Source organism: Salmo salar, chromosome 17 (assembly GCF_965601325.2).
Source record: "Salmo salar chromosome 17, fSalSal1, whole genome shotgun sequence".
NCBI lineage: Eukaryota > Metazoa > Chordata > Actinopteri > Salmoniformes > Salmonidae > Salmo > Salmo salar.
The window spans coordinates 51,340,871-51,363,686 of record NC_138307.1 but is presented as its reverse complement, the minus strand read 5'-3'; the positions used below and the strand labels follow the sequence as shown (position 1 = coordinate 51,363,686).

The following is a 22,816-nucleotide window of genomic DNA, read 5'->3' as shown; positions in this document are numbered from 1 at the left end:
AGAGCAGAGAAGGCAGAGAGAGCAGACGGAGATAGCAGAGAAGGCAGAGAGAGCAGACGGAGAGAGCAGAGAAGACGGAGAGAGCAGAGAAGACAGAGAGAGCAGAGAAGGCAGAGAGAGCAGACGGAGATAGCAGAGAAGGCAGAGCGAGCAGACGGAGATAGCAGAGAAGGCAGAGAGAGCAGACGGAGATAGCAGAGAAGGCGGAGAGAGCAGAGAAGGCAGAGAGAGCAGACGGAGATAGCAGAGAAGACGGAGAGAGCAGAGAAGACAGAGAGAGCAGAGAAGGCAGAGAGAGCAGACGGAGATAGCAGAGAAGGCAGAGAGAGCAGACAGAGAGAGCAGAGAAGACAGAGGGAGCAGACGGAGATAGCAGAGAAGGCAGAGAGAGCAGACGGAGAGAGCAGAGAAGGCAGAGAGAGCAGACAGAGAGAGCAGAGAAGACAGAGGGAGCAGAGAAGACGAAGTGACTAGTTAGAATATACAGGGATGTATCAGAAAATGTGGTCCCTAAGTAGTCCCTTAGTGTGGCACAGTTTGAACTGCATTATGTAAATGTTGTATGCTTGTTTTTTCAACTACTATTCGCTACCAGCCAAATAAAGTCAAAACTACCCTTTCTCAAATGACATACTTTGTGAATTCTCTTTCTGCCACCTGTTTGTTCACACTGTCACTCACTCACCAAATTTCTCTTCTTGATGAAAAGCATCATCTCACCCATTAGGTGGCGCTATATGACCACAATAATCAATTAACTGTAGGAAGGAATCCTAACTTTCGCTCTCAGGTAACTAACTGTAAATGGACTGATGTCAATAGGGGGGCAAGTACCCTCCTGTCCCTCTTCCCTGTGAGGTAACGTTACACCCGAGGGCCGCTGCGGTTACACTGACCTTTAAATACAGTAACGTAGGTACAGTAGGAGCAGAGGTGGCAGGGTGTCAACCAATCAGCAAAGAGCTTTATATATAACCAATGAAGCTTAGAACAACTCAGGATGGAGAGCGCACGGATGAAGAGGCATGCAAGCGACCAGAGCGTACACTTTCTCAACGATCAAGCCATGGATGTAATATCACCTAGGTTACTTTATCCCGTGGTGTGTAGCATTGCTATCGCAACTCACAGAGAGTGGAAGTAGCTCTAAAACTCTAGTGAACACAGACCAAGGAAAGCGCGTCTCTTCTCTCCGTTCGTGCTTCTCTGATGCAAGTGGCAGGTGAGCTCCGTTGGTGCCCCGGCTGTGCCCAATATGCCCATGGCCATGACGGGCGCGGGAGGCTTGCAGTGCAGGCGCAACAGTAAACTAGACTCATTTCTCAAGAGGAACACCGAGCGCGGGGTGTATGAGCGGATCCGCGCCTATGAACCGTGCGTAGTGGTCTCGGAGAGGGTGAATAAGGTGTTCATGCATGTAGTTCTCAGTGATGAGTGTGTGTATCTGGCTGAGTACCCGCCGCGCACCCTCACAACCGCGGTCGATTTCAGACACATCCGAGACATCGAGCTGGTAAGGACTGTCATAGAGAGTTAGGATAGTGTTGGGACATAAATACAATGTTGGAATATTGTGTAATGCAAACATCAAAAACTTGACTGACTTCTATGACTTGCCTTTATGCATAATATCTATTTTTATTGGCCAAAAGACAAGCCATTCTTGTTTGGCTTGACTTGTTTGGTCACACACAAACATCCTCACTAATGGAATACTCAGATGGTGGTCTCACCACACACACACACACACACACACACACACACACACACACACACACACACACACACACACACACACACACACACACACACACACACACACACAGGAGTTATTCCTTATTCCTGATTCCTGATTATATACTGAACAGACTGTATGTCATTTGACCCGTTCTCTAACTCTCTGTTATCTCTCTGTTTGACCTTTGTATAATTAGTGTCCGGTACTGTCTGCCCTCCTTGGGCCTGGGCTAAGTATAGTGACAGGACGCTGTGCTGCTGATCCTGTCATGTTAAGCCCTGTTTAACTGCTTATGGCAGACACAGTGGCTCTGATAGCCTGACCTATTGATAGCCTGGACAGAGGCAAGCATGATAAACACAGGCTGAGGAGACCCGAAGAGACCTCACTACCACACAGTGTGAGGATCAGATCATATTAGACAGCAATGTAGCCTGAGTGGCAGTCTGCTTTGTGTTACTATTCCAACTCCTTGTCACTCATGGGGTGAGTTCATTTTGCATTTCCCTGTGCCCAGAGGATGGAGATTACACTTCAGGACCAATGGAATGGTTTAAAATGATCAAACTCCACCCAGCCGGGGCACCGGGCGATGCAAAATGAACTTGTCCATTGTCTTGACAAATATTTGCATTATAGCACAAACAGACAGGCTAGAGAACATGGGGCCTTAGCTTAAATATATGTGGTGTGTTCCTCTTTTTTATCAAGGAGAGGTGCTGTACTATAAACATGTGTGACCAACGTGTAAACATGTGGGAGAGAGCAGAAGCACATGGAAATTGGAATAGAATACAATAACAGACAGCCTCTAGGTTATAGGTCAAGGGTTAGGGCCAGGAGTTCTTCCTCACCACAGCACTTCATCAGAAAAACTACTCTGGGCACTGTACTTTTAGTGACTGTTGGCCCAAAATAAGTGACTGCAGGCACAAAATAAGCTGGAAATGATATAAGCATGGTAAATTAGTGTTACTACCTGGGCATTATTACCTTATGTCACTGGTTTCCAGTTTACTAGTTTTTCCCATCTACAGGCAATGCTGTTTGAATTAGCTCACCCTGCCCCTTTCTCACAGTATAGTCTGCCGGTACAGAAAGGGAGAGAGAGTGTGTACAGTATGTGTGTTAATGCGTACGCGAGAGCAATCCCATGTGTTTTTGTGTGTGGGTGTTTCTTTGTGTCTGTGTGTGTGACAGTCAGTCAGTAATCAGAGCAAGCTGTTTCCTGTGGCAGAACCAGGAGGAGCAAAGCTTCAGCAAGCCAGTGCGGCTGGGAGACTGTCCTTCTACTGTCTCCAGATATTGTTCCCAAATAGTGTCCTCATATATTGTCCCTAGAGACCGTTCACATTCACATAATGATTCAGATTCAGATGTAACCTACTGTCCTCGAATGTCATCACAGCTCCCAGCTCCAGAAACATACATGCTTAAACAAAGTTTTAATGAGTGATCACTTCTCTGATCACTTCTGTCACTGATTCTGCTCCAAATAAGACAGCGGTTCTGGTCCTGCTTTCCAGGTCAATGATCTACCAGAGTTCCTCAGTGGCCGGGACCGGGAGCGCTCGCAGCACATTCGTGTGGTCTACGCCACTGCAAAGCCATCTGGGAAGAAAAATGGTCTGCTCAGAGGAGAACCTCGCGTTCCTCCCGTCCCCTCTCCTCGCCAACACTGGCCCATCTCCCCCTCCATGGAAGGTAAAGAACAACTGTCTCTCTCTCTCTCTGTCTCTGTCTCTCTCTCTCTCTCTCTGAATCAGGGTATGACAGGATCAGATCCTGTTACACTGTAAAGGGGTTGCCGTGAATTTCATATAACAGTACACCTACTGTAATATACTTGGTAATGAAACACAGTACAATATCATACTATTTACTGTTTTATACTGTAAAAAAAAGTAAATGCTACCATTATTGGAATGAATTAATAAATGGATGAATGTACAACTGCTCAAAAAAATAAAGGGAACACTTATACAACACAATGTAACTCCAAGTCAATCACACTTCTGTGAAATCAAACTGTCCACTTAGGAAGCAACACCGATTGACAATACATTTCACATGCTGTTGTGCAAATGGAATAGACAACAGGCGGAAATTATAGGCAATTAGCAAGACACCCCCAATAAAGGAGTGGTTCTGCAGGTGGACCACAGACCACTTCTCAGTTCCTATGCTTCCTGGCTGATGTTTTGGTCACTTTTGAATGCTGGCGGTGCTTTCACTCTAGTGGTAGCATGAGACGGAGTCTACAACCCACACAAGTGGCTCAGGTAGTGCAGCTCATCCAGGATGGCACATCAATGCGAGCTGTGGCAAGAAGGTTTGCTGTGTCTGTCAGCTTAGTGTCCAGAGCATGGAGGTGCTACCAGGAGACAGGCCAGTACATCATGAGAAGTGGAGGAGGCCGTCGGAGGGCAACAACCCAGCAGCAGGACCGCTACCTCCGCCTTTGTGCAAGGAGGAGCAGGAGGAGCACTGCCAGAGCCCTGCAAAATGACCTCCAGCAGGCCACAAATGTGCATGTGTCTGCTCAAACGGTCAGAAACAGACTCCATGAGGGTGGTATGAGGGCCCGACGTCCATAGCTGGGGGTTGTGCTTACAGCCCAACACCGTGCAGGACGTTTGGCATTTGCCAGAGAACACCAAGATTGGCAAATTCGCCACTGGCGCCCTGTGCTCTTCACAGATGAAAGCAGGTTCACACTGAGCACGTGACAGACGTGACAGAGTCTGGAGACGCCGTGGAGAACGTTCTGCTGCCTGCAACATCCTCCAGCATGACCGGTTTGGCGGTGGGTCAGTCATGGTGTGGGGTGGCATTTCTTTGGGGGCCGCACAGCCCTCCATGTGCTCGCCAGAGGTAGCCTGACTGCCATTAGGTACCGAGATGAGATCCTCAGACCCCTTGTGAGACCATATGCTGGTGCGGTTGGCCCTGGGTTCCTCCTAATGCAAGACAATGCTAGACCTCATGTGGCTGGAGTGTGTCAGCAGTTCCTGCAAGAGGAAGGCATTGATGCTATGGACTGGCCCACCCGTTCCCCAGACCTGAATCCAATTGAGCACATCTGGGACATCATGTCTCGCTCCATCCACCAATGCCACGTTGCACCACAGACTGTCCAGGAGTTGGTGCTTTAGTCCAGGTCTGGGAGGAGATCCCTCAGGAGACCATCCGCCACCTCATCAGGAGCATGCCCAGGCATTGTAGGGAGGTCATACAGGCACGTGGAGGCCACACACCCTACTGAGCCTCATTTTGACTTGTTTTAAGGACATTATATCAAAGTTGGATCAGCCTGTAGTGTGGTTTTCCACTTTAATTTTGAGTGTGACTCCAAATCCAGACCTCCATGGGTTGATAAATTGGATTTCCATTGATTATTTTTGTGTGATTTTGTTGTCAGCACATTCAACTATGTAAAGAAAAAAGTATTTAATAAGATTATTTCATTCATTCAGATCTAGGATGTGTTATTATAGTGTTCCCTTTATTTTTTTGAGCAGTATATTTTACTGTAGGGTCGTTCCATGTCATTTCAGAAAGCTATTACACTTCTGTACTTAGGTATAGATAAGATTAGCATTCCTGCATTATTTTGTTGAAATATCATTTGATTTCTGAGAAATTAACCCTATACACTCGTGGGAATTGGCCTATATGGATAGGGATAAATTGTTGAAAGGGAACAGTTTGGACATAATGGGAAAATGATAGTTATTTTGTTGAGCATAGAAAGGAGTCATAAGTGCATTCAGATGTGTTCCGTGGCAGATTTTCTTCACGATAAACAAACACAGAAACAACCCAGGGTATGACATGTCATCTTGTAACTGTACATCCAACATAGTGATCATAAATGTTGACATTGTATATGACATTTGGAAATGTGAAGTCCATGTTTGGACTCACAGGGGTTTGACTTGCTTGAATGACATCAAAGCGGTATTTATTATAATCCTCAACATCTCATCTTTCAAAATACATTGCGTCCTCCTAATTTAATGCATTTTCCTCACTCAGACAACAAAACATTTGCAGAGAGGGATAGGGGCAACTCTTGTCGCGCGCGGTGCTCAAGTTCAGAACGTCTGTCAGTCAAAACCCAAACAGCACTGTGAGGCTCAGAGCCAGAACTCTGACTACGTTCCAATTTAGATGCTTATTAGTGCCCAAATCTGCCATTTTCAACCCATACAGTATACGGGTACGAGTGTAAAGGGCTAAGCTATTGGATTACACCAAAATTGGTAATTTTCATTTAAAGGATTCATATAATATTCAATAAATATAGTACCAAACATCCAATTTGGACCAAACTTCTACCTAACAATGAGTAAGACATGATGAATCCCCTCCCCCCCAAAATACATCCTGATATTATCAGTGTGAATAATGTGTGAAGAATTCCCCCCCTCAATGTTTAAGGGATAGAAAATGACATACAGTGCATTCGGAAAGTATTCAGACCCCTTCACTTTTACACGTTTGTTGCATTACAGCCTTATTCTGAAGTTGATTAAATAGTTTTTTTTCTTCTCATCAATCTACACACAATAACCCATAATGACAAAGGAAAAACAGGTTTTTAGACATTTTTGCAAAAAAAAGTAATAAAAAATAACTGAAATATCACATTTAAATAAGTATTCAGACCCTTTATTCAGTACTTTGTTGAAGCACCTTTGGCAGCGATTACAGCCTTGAGTCTTCTTGGGCATGACGCTACAAGCTTGGCACACCTTTATTTGGGGAGTTTCTCCTATTCTTCTCTGCAGATCCTCTCAAGCTCTGTCAGGTTGGATGGGGAGCGTCGCTGCATAGCTATTTTGAGGTCTCTCCAGAGATGTTCGATCGGGTTCAAGTCCAGGCTCTGTCAGTAATCTGGTCTTTTCCGTTTGGCCATTTTTGTCCAGTTTGGGTCGATGTCATCCTCTAAGAACTGGAGTTGTGTTGTGAGGGGGTCTTCCGGTTGTATGACCTCTCTCGAAACCGGCTCCACTTTGACCAGGGGTTTGGCGGGGATGGAGGTGGCAAGGAAGGGATTCGTTGGAGGGTTTGCGATTTGGGTTGGTGGCTTTGGCCCTTGCCCTGCCGGTGTAGGAACTGAAGGTTGAAGGGGCATGTGGAGGTACAGTCGAAGAGGGGGTACGCTCTGTGGTTGTATTTACAGATCTTGCTTAACCAAACTTGTATGTCGTAGTCTTGAATGCATTCATTGTGAAACTGTTCTGTAACTACCTTGGATTCTGTGTTGTAGAGGGGGTATAATCTGAGTTTGTTAAAAAAGGGCTGTATCTTTGCAGTTTCTGTATTTTGACCAAAACTGTTCTTGTAACTAGGGGGTCTTGAAACTGGCTTCAAATGATTCTTGTGGCCCTGTGATTTCACCAGGCAGTTCAGGTCAGACGGCACAAAGCCCATACCTCTCTGGAGAACTGCCCTGCTGAATTCCTGGCGGGTCATGGTTTTTGGTCTGGCGGTTGTTGTTGCTGCTCCCCAGCGATTGGCGGTACTGTCCTCAGCAGCCTCCTTGTTGGGGATTAGCGTCAGCCTCGCCGTGTTGTAGCGGCACATCCCTCCTGGGTTCATCCCGGTCAGAAACCGCAAAGATACAGCCCATTTTAACAAACTCAGATTATACCCCCTCTTCAACACAGAATCCAAGGTAGTTACAGTACAGTTTCACAATGAATGCATTCAGGACTACGACATACAAGTTAGGTAGGTGGTGGTTTTTGAGTCTGCTCCGGTTCTTCAGAGGAAGGAAGGACACACCTGGAAGCCCGTGACCCGTAGGTCAATGGAGGGACTCCCATGTGATCTGCTCTTGCCAGGCATAGGTTGGTGTCTTTGGTCCTTCCTCCTTGCCACTGGTTCCGTTGGTGATGCTGTCTTGTCTGCTCTGGGTGGTTGGCGGTATGCTGGTCCTGGTCTGGTCGGTGGTGGCCTGAGGGCAGCTGGGGAAAAAAGGAAGGCAGAGGAGGAGACCTAGGGTAGAGGGAGTAAGGTTTGCCTCGGCAGCACTCTACTGGCCTCAAGGCCTGCAGTCCGTCATCTCCTCCCCAGGCAGCTGGTCCGTTGCTCATTCTGGATACTGGGGGGGGGGGTCCGGGTGGTCCGTGGACTCATGTCGGGCCGTGGTCAAGCCACTGTTACCCTTCTGTCTTCTCCAGTCCTTCAGGCGTTTCCGCTGGACCTGAAAGGCAGCACCAGCCACGGTCAAGCCGCTGTTACTGCCTCCTGGTCTGTCCAAAGAAAAGGATAGAAAAGGCCTCCCAAGTGGCGCAGCGGTCACTACAGACCCGGGTTCGATCCCAGGCTGTGTCGCAGCCGGCTGGGAGGCCCATGAGGCAGCACACAATTGGCCCAGCGTCGTCTAGGTTGGGGGGTTGGCTGGCCGTGATGTCCTTGTTCCATCGCGCTCTAGCTACTCGTTTTGGCGGGCCAGGCGCATGAACGCTGACTTCGGTCACCAGTTGTACGATGTTTCCTCCGACACATTGGTATGGCTGGTTTCTGGGTTAAGCGATCAGTGTGTCAAGAAGCAGTGCGGCTTGGCAGGGTCGTGTTCCGGAGGACACATGGCTCTCGACCTTCGCCTCTCCCCAGTCCGTACGGAAGTTGCAGCAATGGGGAAAGACTAACTATCAATTGGGGAGAAAACAACCATAGAAAATGTCCGCCAACCAGAGTCATAATGTTAACTTTAAGGTTTAAGCCTTGCTGCCACTTCAATCTGTTCCCTATACATTTAAAAAGAAGGGGTACTATAACCACATAACGGTTAAATTGATACAGCATTCTCACTCATGGGTGCAACAAATGTAGCCTCTTACAAGGCAGGCCTCAAAATATGTTAATGAGCCAGAAACAAGCATACCATGCACCTGCTAGTGGTCAAAAGGTTTTTGGAGCTCTAAAGAAATGGTACGGTTCTGTGGTGGAAGTACAGTACTTTTCGAAATACAGCAATTCTTTTCCCCGCAATGCACCACAATTCTGAGTATTTTACTGATGCTAATAGCCCAAATGACCGTATAAATTACAGTTTTTCTTTACATTGCTCCTCTGTCTGTCATACTCCAGCCTATCTGCCCCGTCAAATCCTCACATCCCTCTGCTGTAAGCTTCTTAAGCCCATAGCATTGACATACCGTATGTTTGCTAACATAGAGGTAGTCTCTCTCTCCCTGCCATGCATCCACCTGCCCTACAGCCAACTGTCTTCTGCCCTGACCTGGGTTAGGCTGGATTGGGCTGCCTGTGCCAGGGGCTTACCCGTGTAAGGGTTAGGGCTAGGAGGGTTAGGAGTTTAAGTATCAGTGAAAGTGTGATGCTTAGGCACTTATACACACACACACACACACACACACACACACACACACACACACACACACACACACACACACACACACACACACACACACACACACACACACACACACACACACACACACACACACACACACACACACCGTTCAGGCACACACAGGCAGAAGAGCATGACCTCATCAGGCTAACTCTCAATGCAAGGAATCTTTCGGCTTAGGTTTTGTGAGAACTGTACACAAAATCCTCTCACACACAAGAAGCTACCTGGCACCTTGTAAAGGAATTCACATTATCCTCTCTGACACGTCACTGTCATTGGTACTCCATTCCCAAAGCTTGTTCTCTTCAAAGACATGAGAAATTCCTTCTCCAAACACCCTCTCTCCCCCTCCATCTTTCTTTCTCTCCTCTTTCTCTCTCTCTTTTTCTCTCTGCCTCCTCTCTCTTTTTTCTCTCTGTTTCCTCTCTCTTTCTCAGCCTCCATCTGCCTTCCTCTTTCTTTTTCCGTCTACCTTCCTCTCTCTCTCATTCTGCCCATTCGACAACTGTTTCCCAGTTAAGTATAAATTACCGGGTCTCGTCAATGTTAGGGCTTCCAATTACATAGAGTGATCTCATAAACCTCTCTACATCCTTCTCCCCTGTCTCTGTCCCTCTCACTCTCCCCCTACTCCGTCTCTCTCCCCATCTCTCTCTGTCTCTCTCCAGGTATTGGTGGTACTCTCCTGTCGACCCGCTCAGAACCACCAGATAGAGATGGGTGGAACGTCTCCCCTGTCCCCATGAGGTGAGACCTGCTGTCCATTCCCATTCAACAGCCATGACGCTCTTCAGACCCATTCAGTCCCAGTCAGTCCCCTGCCTTACGGTCCCCTTTGAAATGGCCTTATCTCTGTCTTCCAGGCTGACGCTGGCCAGAGGGCCTTTTCTGCATTATACAGAGAGATCCCATTATCCTACTGTTACAGGAGACAGTCAGTCTGTCAATCAAACACAGGTCAGGCCATGGACCATCATGAGACAGACTGCAGGCCTGACTATGGTTCTGTGGTTTCACAGATAGTCTGGTTTATTTACTGTCTAAGCCTTTCTTAGTGGTAGCATGTGACATGAGTACATGAGCTGCAACACCACGGCCAACACAGATAGCTAGGGAGATGCTTTGTGTGTTTGCGTAGGCAGGTGGGGATGTGTTGAGCCATAGGCAACTTGGCAACAGCGCTATGTGCTGATATGAATTACAGTACTATGTACACCCCTTACTGTAACTTTTTCCACATTTTGTTGTGTTACAGTCTGAATTTTAAATGGATTATATTGACATTTTGTGTCACTGATCTAGACACAATACCCCATAGTGTCAAAGTGGAATTTTATTTTCATATTTGTTTACAAATGAATAAAAAATGAAAAGCTGAAATGTCTTGAGTCAATAAGTATTCAACCCCTTTGTTATGGCAAGCCTAAATAGATACAGGAGTAAACATTTGCTTAACAAGTCACATAGTAAGTTGCATGGTGTATAGTGGTTAGTGGATAACATGATTTTTTAATGACTACCCCATCTCTGTACACACATACAATTATCTGTAAGATCTCTCAGTCGAGAAGTGAATTTCAAGCACATATTCAAGCACAAAGACCGGAGAGGTTTTCTAATGCCTCGCAAAGAAGGGCACCTATTGGTAGATGGGTGAAAAAAAAGAAGCAGACACCGAATATCTCTTTGAGCAATTACGCTTTGGGTGGTGTAACAATACACCCAGTCACTTCAAAGATACAGGCATCCTTCCTAACTCAGTTGCCGGAGAGGAAGGAAACCGTTCAGGGATTTCACCATGAGGCCAATGGGGAGTTTAAAACCGTCACAGTGGAGTAACTACAACAACATTGTAATTACTCCACAATGCTAACCTAAATGACTGTGTGAAAAGAAGGAAGCCTGTACAAAATAAAAAATATTCCAAAACATGCATCCTGTTTGCAATAAGGCACTAGAGTAACACTGCAAAAAACTTGCAAAGAAATGAACTTTTTGTCCTGAATACAAAGCATTATGTTTGGGGAAAGTCCAACACAACACATCACTGAGTGCCACTCTAAAATTATTTTAAGCATGTTGTGGCTGCATCATATTACGGTTATGCTTGTCATCGTCAAGGACTAGCAAGTTTTTTTTTTATACAAAAATAAATGGAATAGAGCTAAGCACAGGTAAAATCCTAGAGAAAAACCTGGTTCCGTCTGCTTTCCAACAGACACTGGGAAACAGATTTGCTTTTCAGCAGGACAATAACCTAAAACACAAGGCCGAATGTACACTGGAGTTGCTTACTAAGACGACATTGAATGTTTCTGAGTTAGCTAGTTACAGTTTTAACTTAAATCGGCTTAAAAATCTATGGCAAGACTTACAAATTGCTGTCTAGCAATGATCAATAATCAACTTGACAGAGCTTTAAGAATTTACAAAAGAATAATGGGCAAATATCGTACAATCCTGGTATGCCATTCATGCTCTTATAAACGTACCCCAAAACACTCACAGCTGTAATCACTGCCAAAGGTGATTCTAACATGTATTGACTCAGGGGGTTGAATACTTATCTAATCATATAATTTTACTTTGACATTACAGAGTATTGTGTTTGGATCATTGACAAAAAAGTGACAATTAAATCAATTTTAATCCCACTTTGTAACATAACTAAATGTGTAAAAAGTCAAAGGGTGTGAATACCTTCTAAAGGCACTGTAAGGTTCTGTGGTTGGCCTGCTGCCATTCTCTTTGTGGATGGGTGTGTCTCTGTATGTAGCACCAGTTGCTTAGAAACTGGATCAATATTTCGAGATTGTTATGCAGACAATTTAGCAGCAGCTGCCTGTTGCCTTACAATCAGGAGAAGTTACTAATAATTAGAATTAAATTCACTTTATATGGAGAGGTAATCAGCAAGTAAAAAAAAAAAGAAGCAATAAAATCCCACATTAAAATAAGTAAGTATATAAAAGTAGACTAAACATTTTAACATAACAGACTAACCAAGGAAAACACGAAACATGATAACTAATCTGGGAAGTGAACTAGACGGGATAGAAACAAAGACACCAGTGAATCCCAGTGAGTCTGTGTGACGAGGCGTGTCTTATCTGCTCTCTGACATTCCCCTCTCTCTTTCTCTCTCTCTCTCTCTCTCTCTCTCGTATCCTTGCCAAAGGACAAAAGCTGTGTTTTACAGGGATGGGTGACGGTATTAGGTGGATGACACAGCCTGTAAAACACAGCTTTTTCTCAGGTCTGTCCTGACTCTCAATGCGGGGGAATGTAAAGGGGCTTGGAGAGAGGGAGTATAGGGAGGAGAGAGGGAAGTGGAGATATTTCTGGAGGTTTTGAAAGAGTTGGAGCAGGGATAGAGGTCAGGTTGGTCCTGCAGGGTGTAATGTGAGTGTGGCTGCTAAGAGGAGGCAGGCTACTTCAGATTCTCCAGGCTGCTTGCTACAGGCTGCTGGGTGGGGTGCTCAGGCTGGTCATGTGGCTCATGACTGTTTAATGTGCACCAGAGGAGAGCGTAGAGAGTTTCAGATCAGGTTCTCAGCTTTTACACACGCTCAACAATTTAGGTCATACATGCATAGTACAAAATACGTCACATTCAGGTACAGATACACATTTAAAGGCCAGCATTCACAACGTACAGTACAGACGCATACTGTATACACAAATAGAGACAAATAATATAAACTATATCAACATTCAGCACAGCCACACACACATCCAGTGATTCTCAAATCAAATCAAATTTTATTGGTCACATGCGCCGAATACAACAGGTGTAGACTTTACTGTGAAATGCTTACTTACGAGCCCATTCCCGACAATGTGGATGTAGGTGTGTGTGTGTGTGTGTGTGTGTGTGTGTGTGTGTGTGTGTGTGTGTGTGTGTGTGTGTGTGTGTGTGTGTGTGTGTGTGTGTGTGTGTGTGTGTGTGTGTGTGTGTGTGCATGCGTGCGCGTGTGTCTATAATTCACATAACAGACAAGCAAATCCTAACCGCTTAGAAACGGGAGGAAGTAGGTGAGGTACTCTGACGTCATTCACCCATTGCTAGGGTACTAAAAACCCTATTACTGCCGTAAAACACCTATTAAAACGTGCTCTTAGTCTGACCAGTGTGTTTCTGTTCATTTGTGTGTGTGTGTGTGTGTGTGTGTGTGTGTGTGTGTGTGTGTGTGTGTGTGTGTGTGTGTGTGTGTGTGTGTGTGTGTGTGTGTGTGTGTGTGTGTGTGTGTGTGGTGTGTGTGTGTGGGGGGGGGGCCATGCACATGTGAGTGCTCTCTCCCTGTCCTGGATCCACAGAGGACAACCAGAACCAGTGTGCATGCGGAATGGTCTTTCATGTGTCTTAACCAGCTCAGTGCATAAATGTCTTCCGGTCTCCATCTAACTCTGGGAAGGTCTCTCTCTCTCTCTCTCTGTCACACACACTGTCCCCTGGGAGGTCATTAACACACACACCCATCCGCTGAGCCGTGAGACCGTCTCTGAACAGTGTCTGTAATCATCGGAAGATGTAACAGCCATGAAGGAGCTGCTGTCAGCACGATACAACACACAGAAGTTGGCACAAGCTTCATGTAGTCAAGTCAATACACTGTACACTGAGACTGTGCTCCGCCAGGAGTTATAAAGTCTATATAGACTATTGGTAACATGTCAAGTTAAAGGCAAGGAAGTCGTAGTAGACTATGTGCGTCAGTACACATGATGCCCCAAACCTACACTGTAAAACATTTCCTGTAAAAGGTACAGTAACTTACTGGCAGCAATTGGCCAGCCAGTAAGTTACTGTAATTCATTTCACAGTACAGCTACTGTAATACATTTTACGGTACCAAACATGTTACTGTAATCTAATTTAGAGTATATTACTGGATTTACCCATGCAGTGATATATTACCCAGTGTTCTTTGCAGATTTTCAATTTGGTTAATTTGTAGGCGCTCTTGTCCTTATAAACTTACGTTTCAACCAGGGTTGATAAAAAAAAATATATACATATATATATATATATATATATATCACAGTCATAGCAAGTAAAGAAAATCTGTAATCGTTACTGAAAATGTTGTTGTAGTTAAGGATACATTGGTCTTCAAAATAATTGTTATTACAACAAGACATCTCATGATATATCTCTGACTATCTCTGGATAGTGCCAATATATTACTGACATATTCACCATAACTTCATGCCAGAGCAATGAAACAGAGTACAATACAGTAAAAGTGACTATTAAACTGTTAGAATTTATTTTCTATAATATTTTACTGTAACTACAAGGGATTAGAGCAAGCAGGTTGGCTGTAGGCGTTTGCATATTACAGCATATTAATGAATATTAGTTGTTATATCACTTGCACTTCTAGAGGCCTAAACAAAGGCTTCCAAACTGGCTGTCATGACAGGGAAAAACAGATCGAATGGACATGGATAAATAGTCAAACATTATAAGGTTTAAGGCCAGCTACCAATTTGATCTGTTCCCTATATACATTTCATTGTTAGGGAACTACTACCACATAGCACTTACATTGTACAAGACTCTCGATAACAGGTGCAACAAATTCAGCCACTTACAAGGCATGCCTAAAATATGCTAATGAGCCACAATATTTTCCCACAATGCTCCATAATTGACACTATGCTGCAGTAGATATATAGATATGTAGATATATAGCAAAACCGCAATACAGTACTATATTGTTGAATTGTATTGAAAATATAATGGCTAATATTGACTATTTAATTATATAATTTTTAAAGCACACCAAGTGATATTTAATGTTTTCCATCACTTACACTTTAGGCCTTAACAAAGCCTCCTAAACTGACAGTGACTACACGGCAAAACAGACCGAAAGGACATTTATAGCCACTCAACAATTAAAGATTTGAGACTGACTGCCACTCTGATGGGTCCCTTAAATGTAATTGTTAGGGAACCACCACCACATATCACTTAAATTGGTACAGCACTCTCACTAACAGGTGCAACAAACATAGCCTTTTACAGTAATAGTCTCAAAACATGTAATGCGTACAAATTAGTATTTAAAAGGTTTTTGGCACTCCAAAAACGCAGTACGGTATTGTATTCTGAATTATAGTAAATTACTGGCAGCAATTTGCCAGTAAATTACTGTTGAGTTTCAGGACAAAGTTTGTAGAATTCCTAAAGCACAGTATATTACGATATTCTGTGGGGGTATAGCATTCTCATTCACAGGCGCAACAAATATAGCCTCTCACACGGCATGCCTTAAAATATGTTAATGAGCCAGAGACTCTTTCCCCGCCCACAACATTTTCCCACAATGCATCATACTGATTACTTCATAACACATTTACGGTATTTTACTGCGCATTCGACAGTATATTACTGTTGAAATTACAGAAAGGTCTTACAGTGTTCTGTAAAACAAATGTACTATATTTTACTGTGTGTTCTACGATAATCTACTGTATTTAGTTTATACAGTATCATACTGTTGATTAATACTGTAAGTTACTGATAAAATTACAAAAACAGCTAACCCTGTATTGTAGCACTGAGACAAAGGAACTAAATACAGATGCAATGCAGAAAATGTAAAGCGTGCAGTGTATTTTGAGGTTTAAAAAAGCTCCTGAAATCCTTCCGAGTGGCGCAGCGGTCTAAGGTACTGCATCGTAGTGCTTGAGGCGTCACTACAGACCCGGGTTCGATCCCAGGCTGTATCACAACCGACCGTGACCAGGAGTCCCATGGGGTGGGGCACAATTGGCCCAGCGGGTTAGGGGAAGGTTTGGCTGGGGGGGCTTTACTTGGCTTATTGTGCTCTAGTGCCTCCTTGTGGTGGGCCGGGCTCCTGCAGGCTGACTTCAGTTGAACGACACATTGGTGCGGCTGGCTTCCGGGTTAAGCGGGCGGGTGTTAACAAGCGTGGTAAGGCAGGTCATGTTTCAGAGGACACATGACTCGACCTTCGTCTCTCCCGAGAATGTTGGGGAGTTGCAGCGATGAGTGAGGAACGCAATTGGGGAGGAAAAGGGGGTAAAATACAACAACAAAAAAGGCTCCTGAAGTTTGTAATTTCCATTTTGAAATGTCAGACTTGATTTTCCCTTACGAAAAAGGTATTAACCCCTACAAAAATGTCCATTCATTATAAAACTCATAATAATGAAAATGTTCTGTTGTTGCAGGATTATTTATATAGACACAGGCTCTTTAAATAATTGGGTTTTCCTCTAAGGATCACGACAGTATATCTGCACATGGAAAGATATCCATATGGAAAGATACCCTCCTCTAGCTCTTCCTCAGTGGGGATTTTGAAGAGAGTTGAAGGAAAGAGAGGAGAAGGGAGGGAGAAGAGAGTGAAGAAGTGAAGGGCAGACAGAAAGAGAGAGAAAGGCTTACTGAGTGAGTGACCTTGTCAAGGTTCCAGGTCAGGATCAGGTAGCTGCTTCTCTGCCAGGGGAATATCTTCCCTTTTCACTGCACTCTCACTCTGCCCCCTGGTGGGCTAACACAGCATGACCTTGCTGTCCTGCCATGGGCCACGATACGTCACCACGGTACAACTTACTCTGAGTTGTGTAATGTGGCTCAAATTGCGTGTGTGTTTGACTAGGTAAGGTGTGTGGGTGTGTTTCTGACACAGTCACACTGACTGTACCATCTCTCTGTCTCCCGGGTAGGAACAGGGAGGAGGAAGAGGAAGAGGTGCTCCGGCTGAAGACCACACGCTCAGCCTCCTGCCCTAACCCTGAAACACTTGGTCAGAGACAGGTTCTAAGACTGACATTGCCTCGCCCTCTACCCAATCCAGTTTCCCCAGCCCTCTCCCTCCACTCTCCCTCTTTCTCTCACTCCCCACCAGGTGACCGGACCCAGATTCCCCGGGAGGCCCCTTTGGTGCCCAGGAGGAGAGGCTCGGTGCTGGCTCGCCTGCTGAAGAGAGACAGGGTGGTCAGAGAGAGGGATGGAGAGAAGGAGGAAGAGGAGGGAGGAGAGAGAGAGGCGGAGCTGCATCTGTACGCTGTGTCGCCTACGTCTCGGATCTACCTGCACCTGCAAAGCTCCTGGAACAGTTACATTATAGTGAGTCATTCACTGTGTGTATGTGTGTGTGTGTGTGTGTTATAATGTTGTAATAACGTGTGTGTATGTTGATGTTTTTCCTCCAGAGGTCAACGTTGCTGTTGGACCCCCTCTACAGGAGGAGATGCAATGTCATGTTGAGCACCTCCCCACAGAAACAAGCCCCCATTAGGTACTTTCAAATACTGTTCCCCTATCAGATGCTGTTGGTATTCCCATCAGGGTCATGTTCAGTTGACACAAAACGTAAGAAAACTGATCAAAACGGGGAGGTACCACCTGAACGTGTCCAATAAGAAACGCTTGTTTCGCTGCCCTAATGAAAGACAGCCCTGATACTGTTCCCCAGTTGATAGTTTTCCCCATCAGATACTGTTCCAACATGTTGTTCCATGGTCCCTCCCCCCCTGTCGGTGTGTAGTTGGGAGCGTACAGCCCACCTGTTCCGCCAGCTGAGTGGTGAGCTGCTTCAGGAGGGCATCAGTCTGGAGAGCCTATATCTGCTCCTCCAGGAGCTCCGCACCGCAGCACACCGCAGCATCACCCTCAGGAAACTCTTCTGGAGGGTGAGATCACATGGATCTTTGTGTGTGTGTGTGTTTGTTTCTGTGACTGTGTGTGTCCTTCTTTCTCCATACATAACTGTGTGTGTGTGTGTGTGTGTGTGTGTGTGTGTGTGTGTGTGTGTGTGTGTGTGTGTGTGTGTGTGTGTGTGTGTGTGTGTGTGTGTGTGTGTGTGTGTGTGTGTGTGTGTGTGTGTGTGTGTGCGTGCGTGCGTGTGTCTGTGTGTGTGTGTGTGTGCGTGTGCGTGCGTGTGTGTGTTGTGTTAGTCCAATGACATGTTTCCATTCCTGGTGCCGATGCTGGAAGACTCCCTGCGGAGCTGTCAGAGGTCGGAGACCAACACAGCAGACAGCCTACTGTGAGTGACACTGCGTGTGTGGGTGTGTGTGGGCACAAAGCTGACAGACTATTTTAAGTGACTACAGTGATCCTTGGTTAACACCGGCTAAGACTACCTGTTATCTTTTATAACATCACCACCATCACATGAACAGGTTTAGTTGAGAGCCTCTGTGAAACACCTACGTGTGGATTAACTAAGGAACCCCGCTGGGTTTTCTTTGGGGTTTTAAGCAGCTTTGTCTTTATGCAACTAGATTATGGGTTTAATGTGGATCTCTGTGGCACTACTACACTGTCACGTAGGTCAGGTTAGGTGACAGGTGACAAGTCTCACTAGCCCTCTCCAGTGGTCAAGAATATAATGGTTAAACTCCATCATACCTGTTCTCAAAATGGGTTTATCTCTGAGCCTAACCCTCTTTGTCTCCTGTGTCCAGGCTGTGTACTCTGATCGCTCAGACCCTGGCCTTGATGTTCAGAGAGACAGAGATCGAGCCGGCTCGACTCAACATGCTTACGGCCAAGCAGTGAGTACACACACACCCATTCTCTCTCCTTCCTTTATTCCTTCCTTCCTTCCTTCCTTCCTTCCTTCCTTCCTTCCTTCCTTCCTTCCTTCCTTCCTTCCTTCCTTCCTTCCTTCCTTCCTTCCTTCCTTCCTTCCTTCCTTCCTTCCTTCCTTCCTTCCTTCCTTCCTTCCTTCCTTCCTCCCTCCCTCCCTCCCTCCCTCCCTCCCTCCCTTGATATCACAGAAGTATATCTAACAGGAGAGTGTGTTGTCCCTGTCTGCAGAGGTGCCCTGACAGCCAGGCTGTTACTAGCGTTGGTGTGTGACCCAGAGCTCCAGAGCCAGACGCAGGGATCAAGGAGAGTCTCCCCAGACTCAAGACAGGGCTCGCCCCCACATACAGAGGTGAGTGTGGGCCCTGGATATAATTGGTTGGACATTAACATTTTGTGTGGTTGTGTATATGTTTTTTATGACTTGTGTAATAGGAATTTCCAAAAGAGAAGAGCAGTAAAGTCAAGTCTGGTTTATTACAAGTTGCAACAGGGAAACACCTCCAGCTCAGAAGCAGAGAAAATGTCTAACTGGCCTTCTCTGACAATGCCCTAGTATCCTATTCAGCAGACAACTGTTCTGTAAACATCAGCCCAAGAGGCTTGCAGGAAGTCAAAACAAAAAGGCAGTGACTTTGCCAGCTGCTATAGAATCACACAGTGTTCAGCAGAGCGTCGTTAATACCACGCAACAGGGTATAATCCGTGTCCTTGGCCCTTGTACATCCAGTCTGGTGTCTAACGCTATCAACAGATGAGAGAACAATCCATAACATTCACGTCTAGTGACCATCAACCCACAATCTTGCACAAACAGAACACTGGAAATCATGTGTATTACAGAAAGGGAAAATATATAAATAGGCTAAGCATTGTGTTAATCACTCCGCATGAAATATGTACTTTATTCATCTCAAATATTCCCATCACAATTTGTCTATCAGCTGCAGGGCCTGTTAGAGGAGTACCTGGATGCAGGGTGCTCTCTGCTGTTTGAACTGGTGGTGCTCTGTCAGGAGGTGAGTGCCCTACACAGCAGGCAATGGAAAGAAACTCCCACACACTAAGCACGCTAATATACTGTATACCAGTATACTATATTAACTGTAAAGTATGTAGCCTAATGATGAGCTCTGTTTCTGCAGGCCAGCCGAACTCCATCTCTAGAGCATTTCCTGACTGTAGGCTGGATCCTGAGAATACTGCAGCCTCATCCCTCTTTAGTATGCCTCTACTTATTTGAATGAATGTACACTTCAATTATATGATACCTTGTCTGATTAGTTGAATCTCCCTCTGTCAACCTGCCTCATGGTTGGTGTCCCCCTGTATCTCTCTATTTATCTCCACAGCTGTCGTTCGTGGGGTACCAGGCTCGGCAGGTGGTAGTGGTCCTGTCTGGGTCCCAGACCCCTCTCAGCCCATCCCAGGCTGCTTTGTTGTTCCAGCGCTGTAGGGTTCTGCTTGCCTGCCTGAAGTACAGCTCCCACCTGGGCCAGCACCTCCGCACGGAGTACAGAGAGGAGTTCAGGTGAGAGGTAGAATCAGTCAAACATGGTTCCAGTTCCTCTACCTTAGAATTGTTTGTTCCATTTGTGGTCTGTAGATGGCAGTATGTACAGTTGAAGTCGGAAGTTTACATACACTTAGGTTGGAGTCATTAAAACTCGTTTATCAACCACTCCACATATTTCTTGATAACAAACTATAGTTTTGGCATGACACAAGTAATTTTTCCAACAATTGTTTACAGACAGATTATTTAACTTATAATTCAGTGTATCACCATTCCAGTGGGTCAGAAGTTTACATACACTAAGTTGACTGTGCCTTTAAACAGCTTGGAAAATGCCAATTATGTCATGGCTTTAAAAGCTTCTGATAGGCTAATTGACATCATTTGAGTCAATTGGAGGTGTACCTGTGGATGTATTTCAAGGCCTACCTTAAAACGTTGCTTGACATCATGGGAAAATCAAAAGAAGACCTCAGAAAAAAATTTAGACCTCCACAAGTCTGGTTCATCCTTGGGAGCAATTTCCAAATGCCTGAAGGTACCACGTTCATCTGTACTAACAATAGTACGCAAGTATAAACATCATGGGACCACGCAGCCGTCATACTTCTCAGGAAGGAGACGCATTCTGTCTCCTAGAGATTAACGTACTTTGGTGCGAAAAGTGCAAATCAATCCCAGAACAACAGCAAAAGACCTTGTGAAGATGCTGGAGGAAACAGGTACAAAAGTATCTATATCCACAGTAAAATGAGTCCTATATCGACATAACCTGAAAGGCCGCTCAGCAAGGAAGAAGCCACTGCGCCAAAATGGGGTGGCAGCATCATGTTGTGGGGGTGCTTTGCTGCAGGAGGGACTGGTGCACTTTACAAAAATAGATGGCATAATAAGGAAGGAAAATTATGTGGATATATTGAAGCAACATCTCAAGACATCAGTCAGGAAGTTAAAGCTTGGTCGCAAATGGGTCTTCCAAATGGACAATGACCCCAAGCATACTGCTAAAGTTGTGGCAAAATGGCTTAAGGACAACAAAGTGAAGGTATCGGAGTGGCCAGCACAAAGCCCTGACCTCAATCCTATAGACAATTTGTGGGCAGAACTGAAAAAGCGTGTGCGAGCAAGGAGGCCTACAAACTTGACTCAGTTACACCAGCTCTGTCAGGAGGAATGAGCCAAAATTCACCCAACTTATTGTAGGAAGCTTGTGGAAGGCTACCCGAAACGTTTGACCCAAGTTAAACAATTTAAAGGCAATGCTACCAAATACTAATTGAGTGTATGTAAACTTCTGACCCACTTGGAATGTGATGAAAGAAATAAAAGCTGAAATAAATAGTGCTCTCTACTACTATTCTGACATTTCACATTCTTAAAATAAAGTGGTGATCCTAACTGACCTAAGCCAGGGAATTTTTACTGGGATTAAATGTCAGGAATTGAGAAAAGCTGAGTTTAAATGTATTTGGCTAAGGTGTATGTAAACTTCTGACTTCAACTGTAAACTGCACTGTTCAGCTCAAGGGTAATGGTATTGCATATTCTGTATACATCGTACTGCACTGTCCAGCTCAAGGGTAATGGTATTGCATATGTCTTCCGTCCTGTATGGTATTCTCTTGCAGGTATTATGTGAAGCTGCCCTGTGTGGAGGAGAAGTTGCCCCCCGACTACCCCATCAGCCAGCCTGCTCTACGCCTCGTCTCTCAACTGCTGGGACTTATCATACAGAAGTCCTGACCACATACACTACATGAATTTCCTTGATTCATAGACAGAAGTACTTATTGTCTTATGTTTTTAGAATGATACTGTTCATCAGGGTTTCTTAAACTATAGGTCGGGACCCAAAGTGGGCCCTGTGAATGTGAGATGTGGGTAGTGAGATATGAGAATACATCTACATTCACACTCTATTTCTTCTTTATTTGGGTCGTTGGAGGACAATTTGGGTCACAGAGGATGGTCAATTGGATACTCTATCAAACTCTCTCACAGACATAGGGACAGGACATTGCTCTGGGGAGGTGTGCCTTTGGCTGAGTGGTGTGGGCTTTCTGAAGGACCTTAGAAGTTTCCCTTTACACCTGGTGAGAGGTACGATGCAAGGCATCTCTCTCTTCTCTTCTCTCCTACACATGGCCTTGTTCTCAGGTTAACTGTCACGTAATGGCAGTCAGAATGGTCAAATTAGTTGTAATAAAATTAATGAATGTAATCAAGTTACTGCACATCTCACTTTGTAGGATATTCAGCTTACACTAGAAAATACTAAAAATGCCATTTGTTGAGCAAAAGGCATGTTCCACAGATGTACCGTATTACTGTAGTAAATTGTATAGGCCTACTGATTTGTAAGACCTTGTGTTCAGTATTTACTTTGACACATTATCTATTTGTTTTGATTCAGAATTGTATGCATTTATTTAGATTTTATTGTATATCATCATCTGAGTACTCTCTGTGAGCGAAGGATTGTAACCAAAGGTTTTCTAGAACTCGTCCTTGTTAAATGGCCTAAAATAAAGATACTATCCAGCTCTATTGTTTATATCTTGTGTCACGCAGCTTCGTGGGATACAACATCCATACTAT

General features: G+C 44.9%; 1 protein-coding gene across 1 annotated transcript; it reads left to right on the top strand.

Moving 5' to 3' along the window:
• The first annotated feature begins 839 nt into the window (after positions 1 to 839).
• Positions 840 to 22,765, top strand: LOC100194690 (chromosome ssa17 C12orf56 homolog). The gene is made up of 13 exons (XM_014152952.3): positions 840 to 1,513; positions 3,265 to 3,442; positions 9,797 to 9,875; positions 16,833 to 17,235; positions 17,322 to 17,407; positions 17,657 to 17,801; positions 18,066 to 18,157; positions 18,579 to 18,668; positions 18,934 to 19,054; positions 19,647 to 19,721; positions 19,848 to 19,925; positions 20,055 to 20,233; positions 21,847 to 22,765. The coding sequence occupies exons 1-13, from the start codon at positions 1,256 to 1,258 to the stop codon at positions 21,959 to 21,961; spliced, it is 1,899 nt and encodes a 632-aa protein (XP_014008427.2). The 5' UTR covers positions 840 to 1,255; the 3' UTR covers positions 21,962 to 22,765.
• Positions 22,766 to 22,816: the final 51 nt, after the last annotated feature.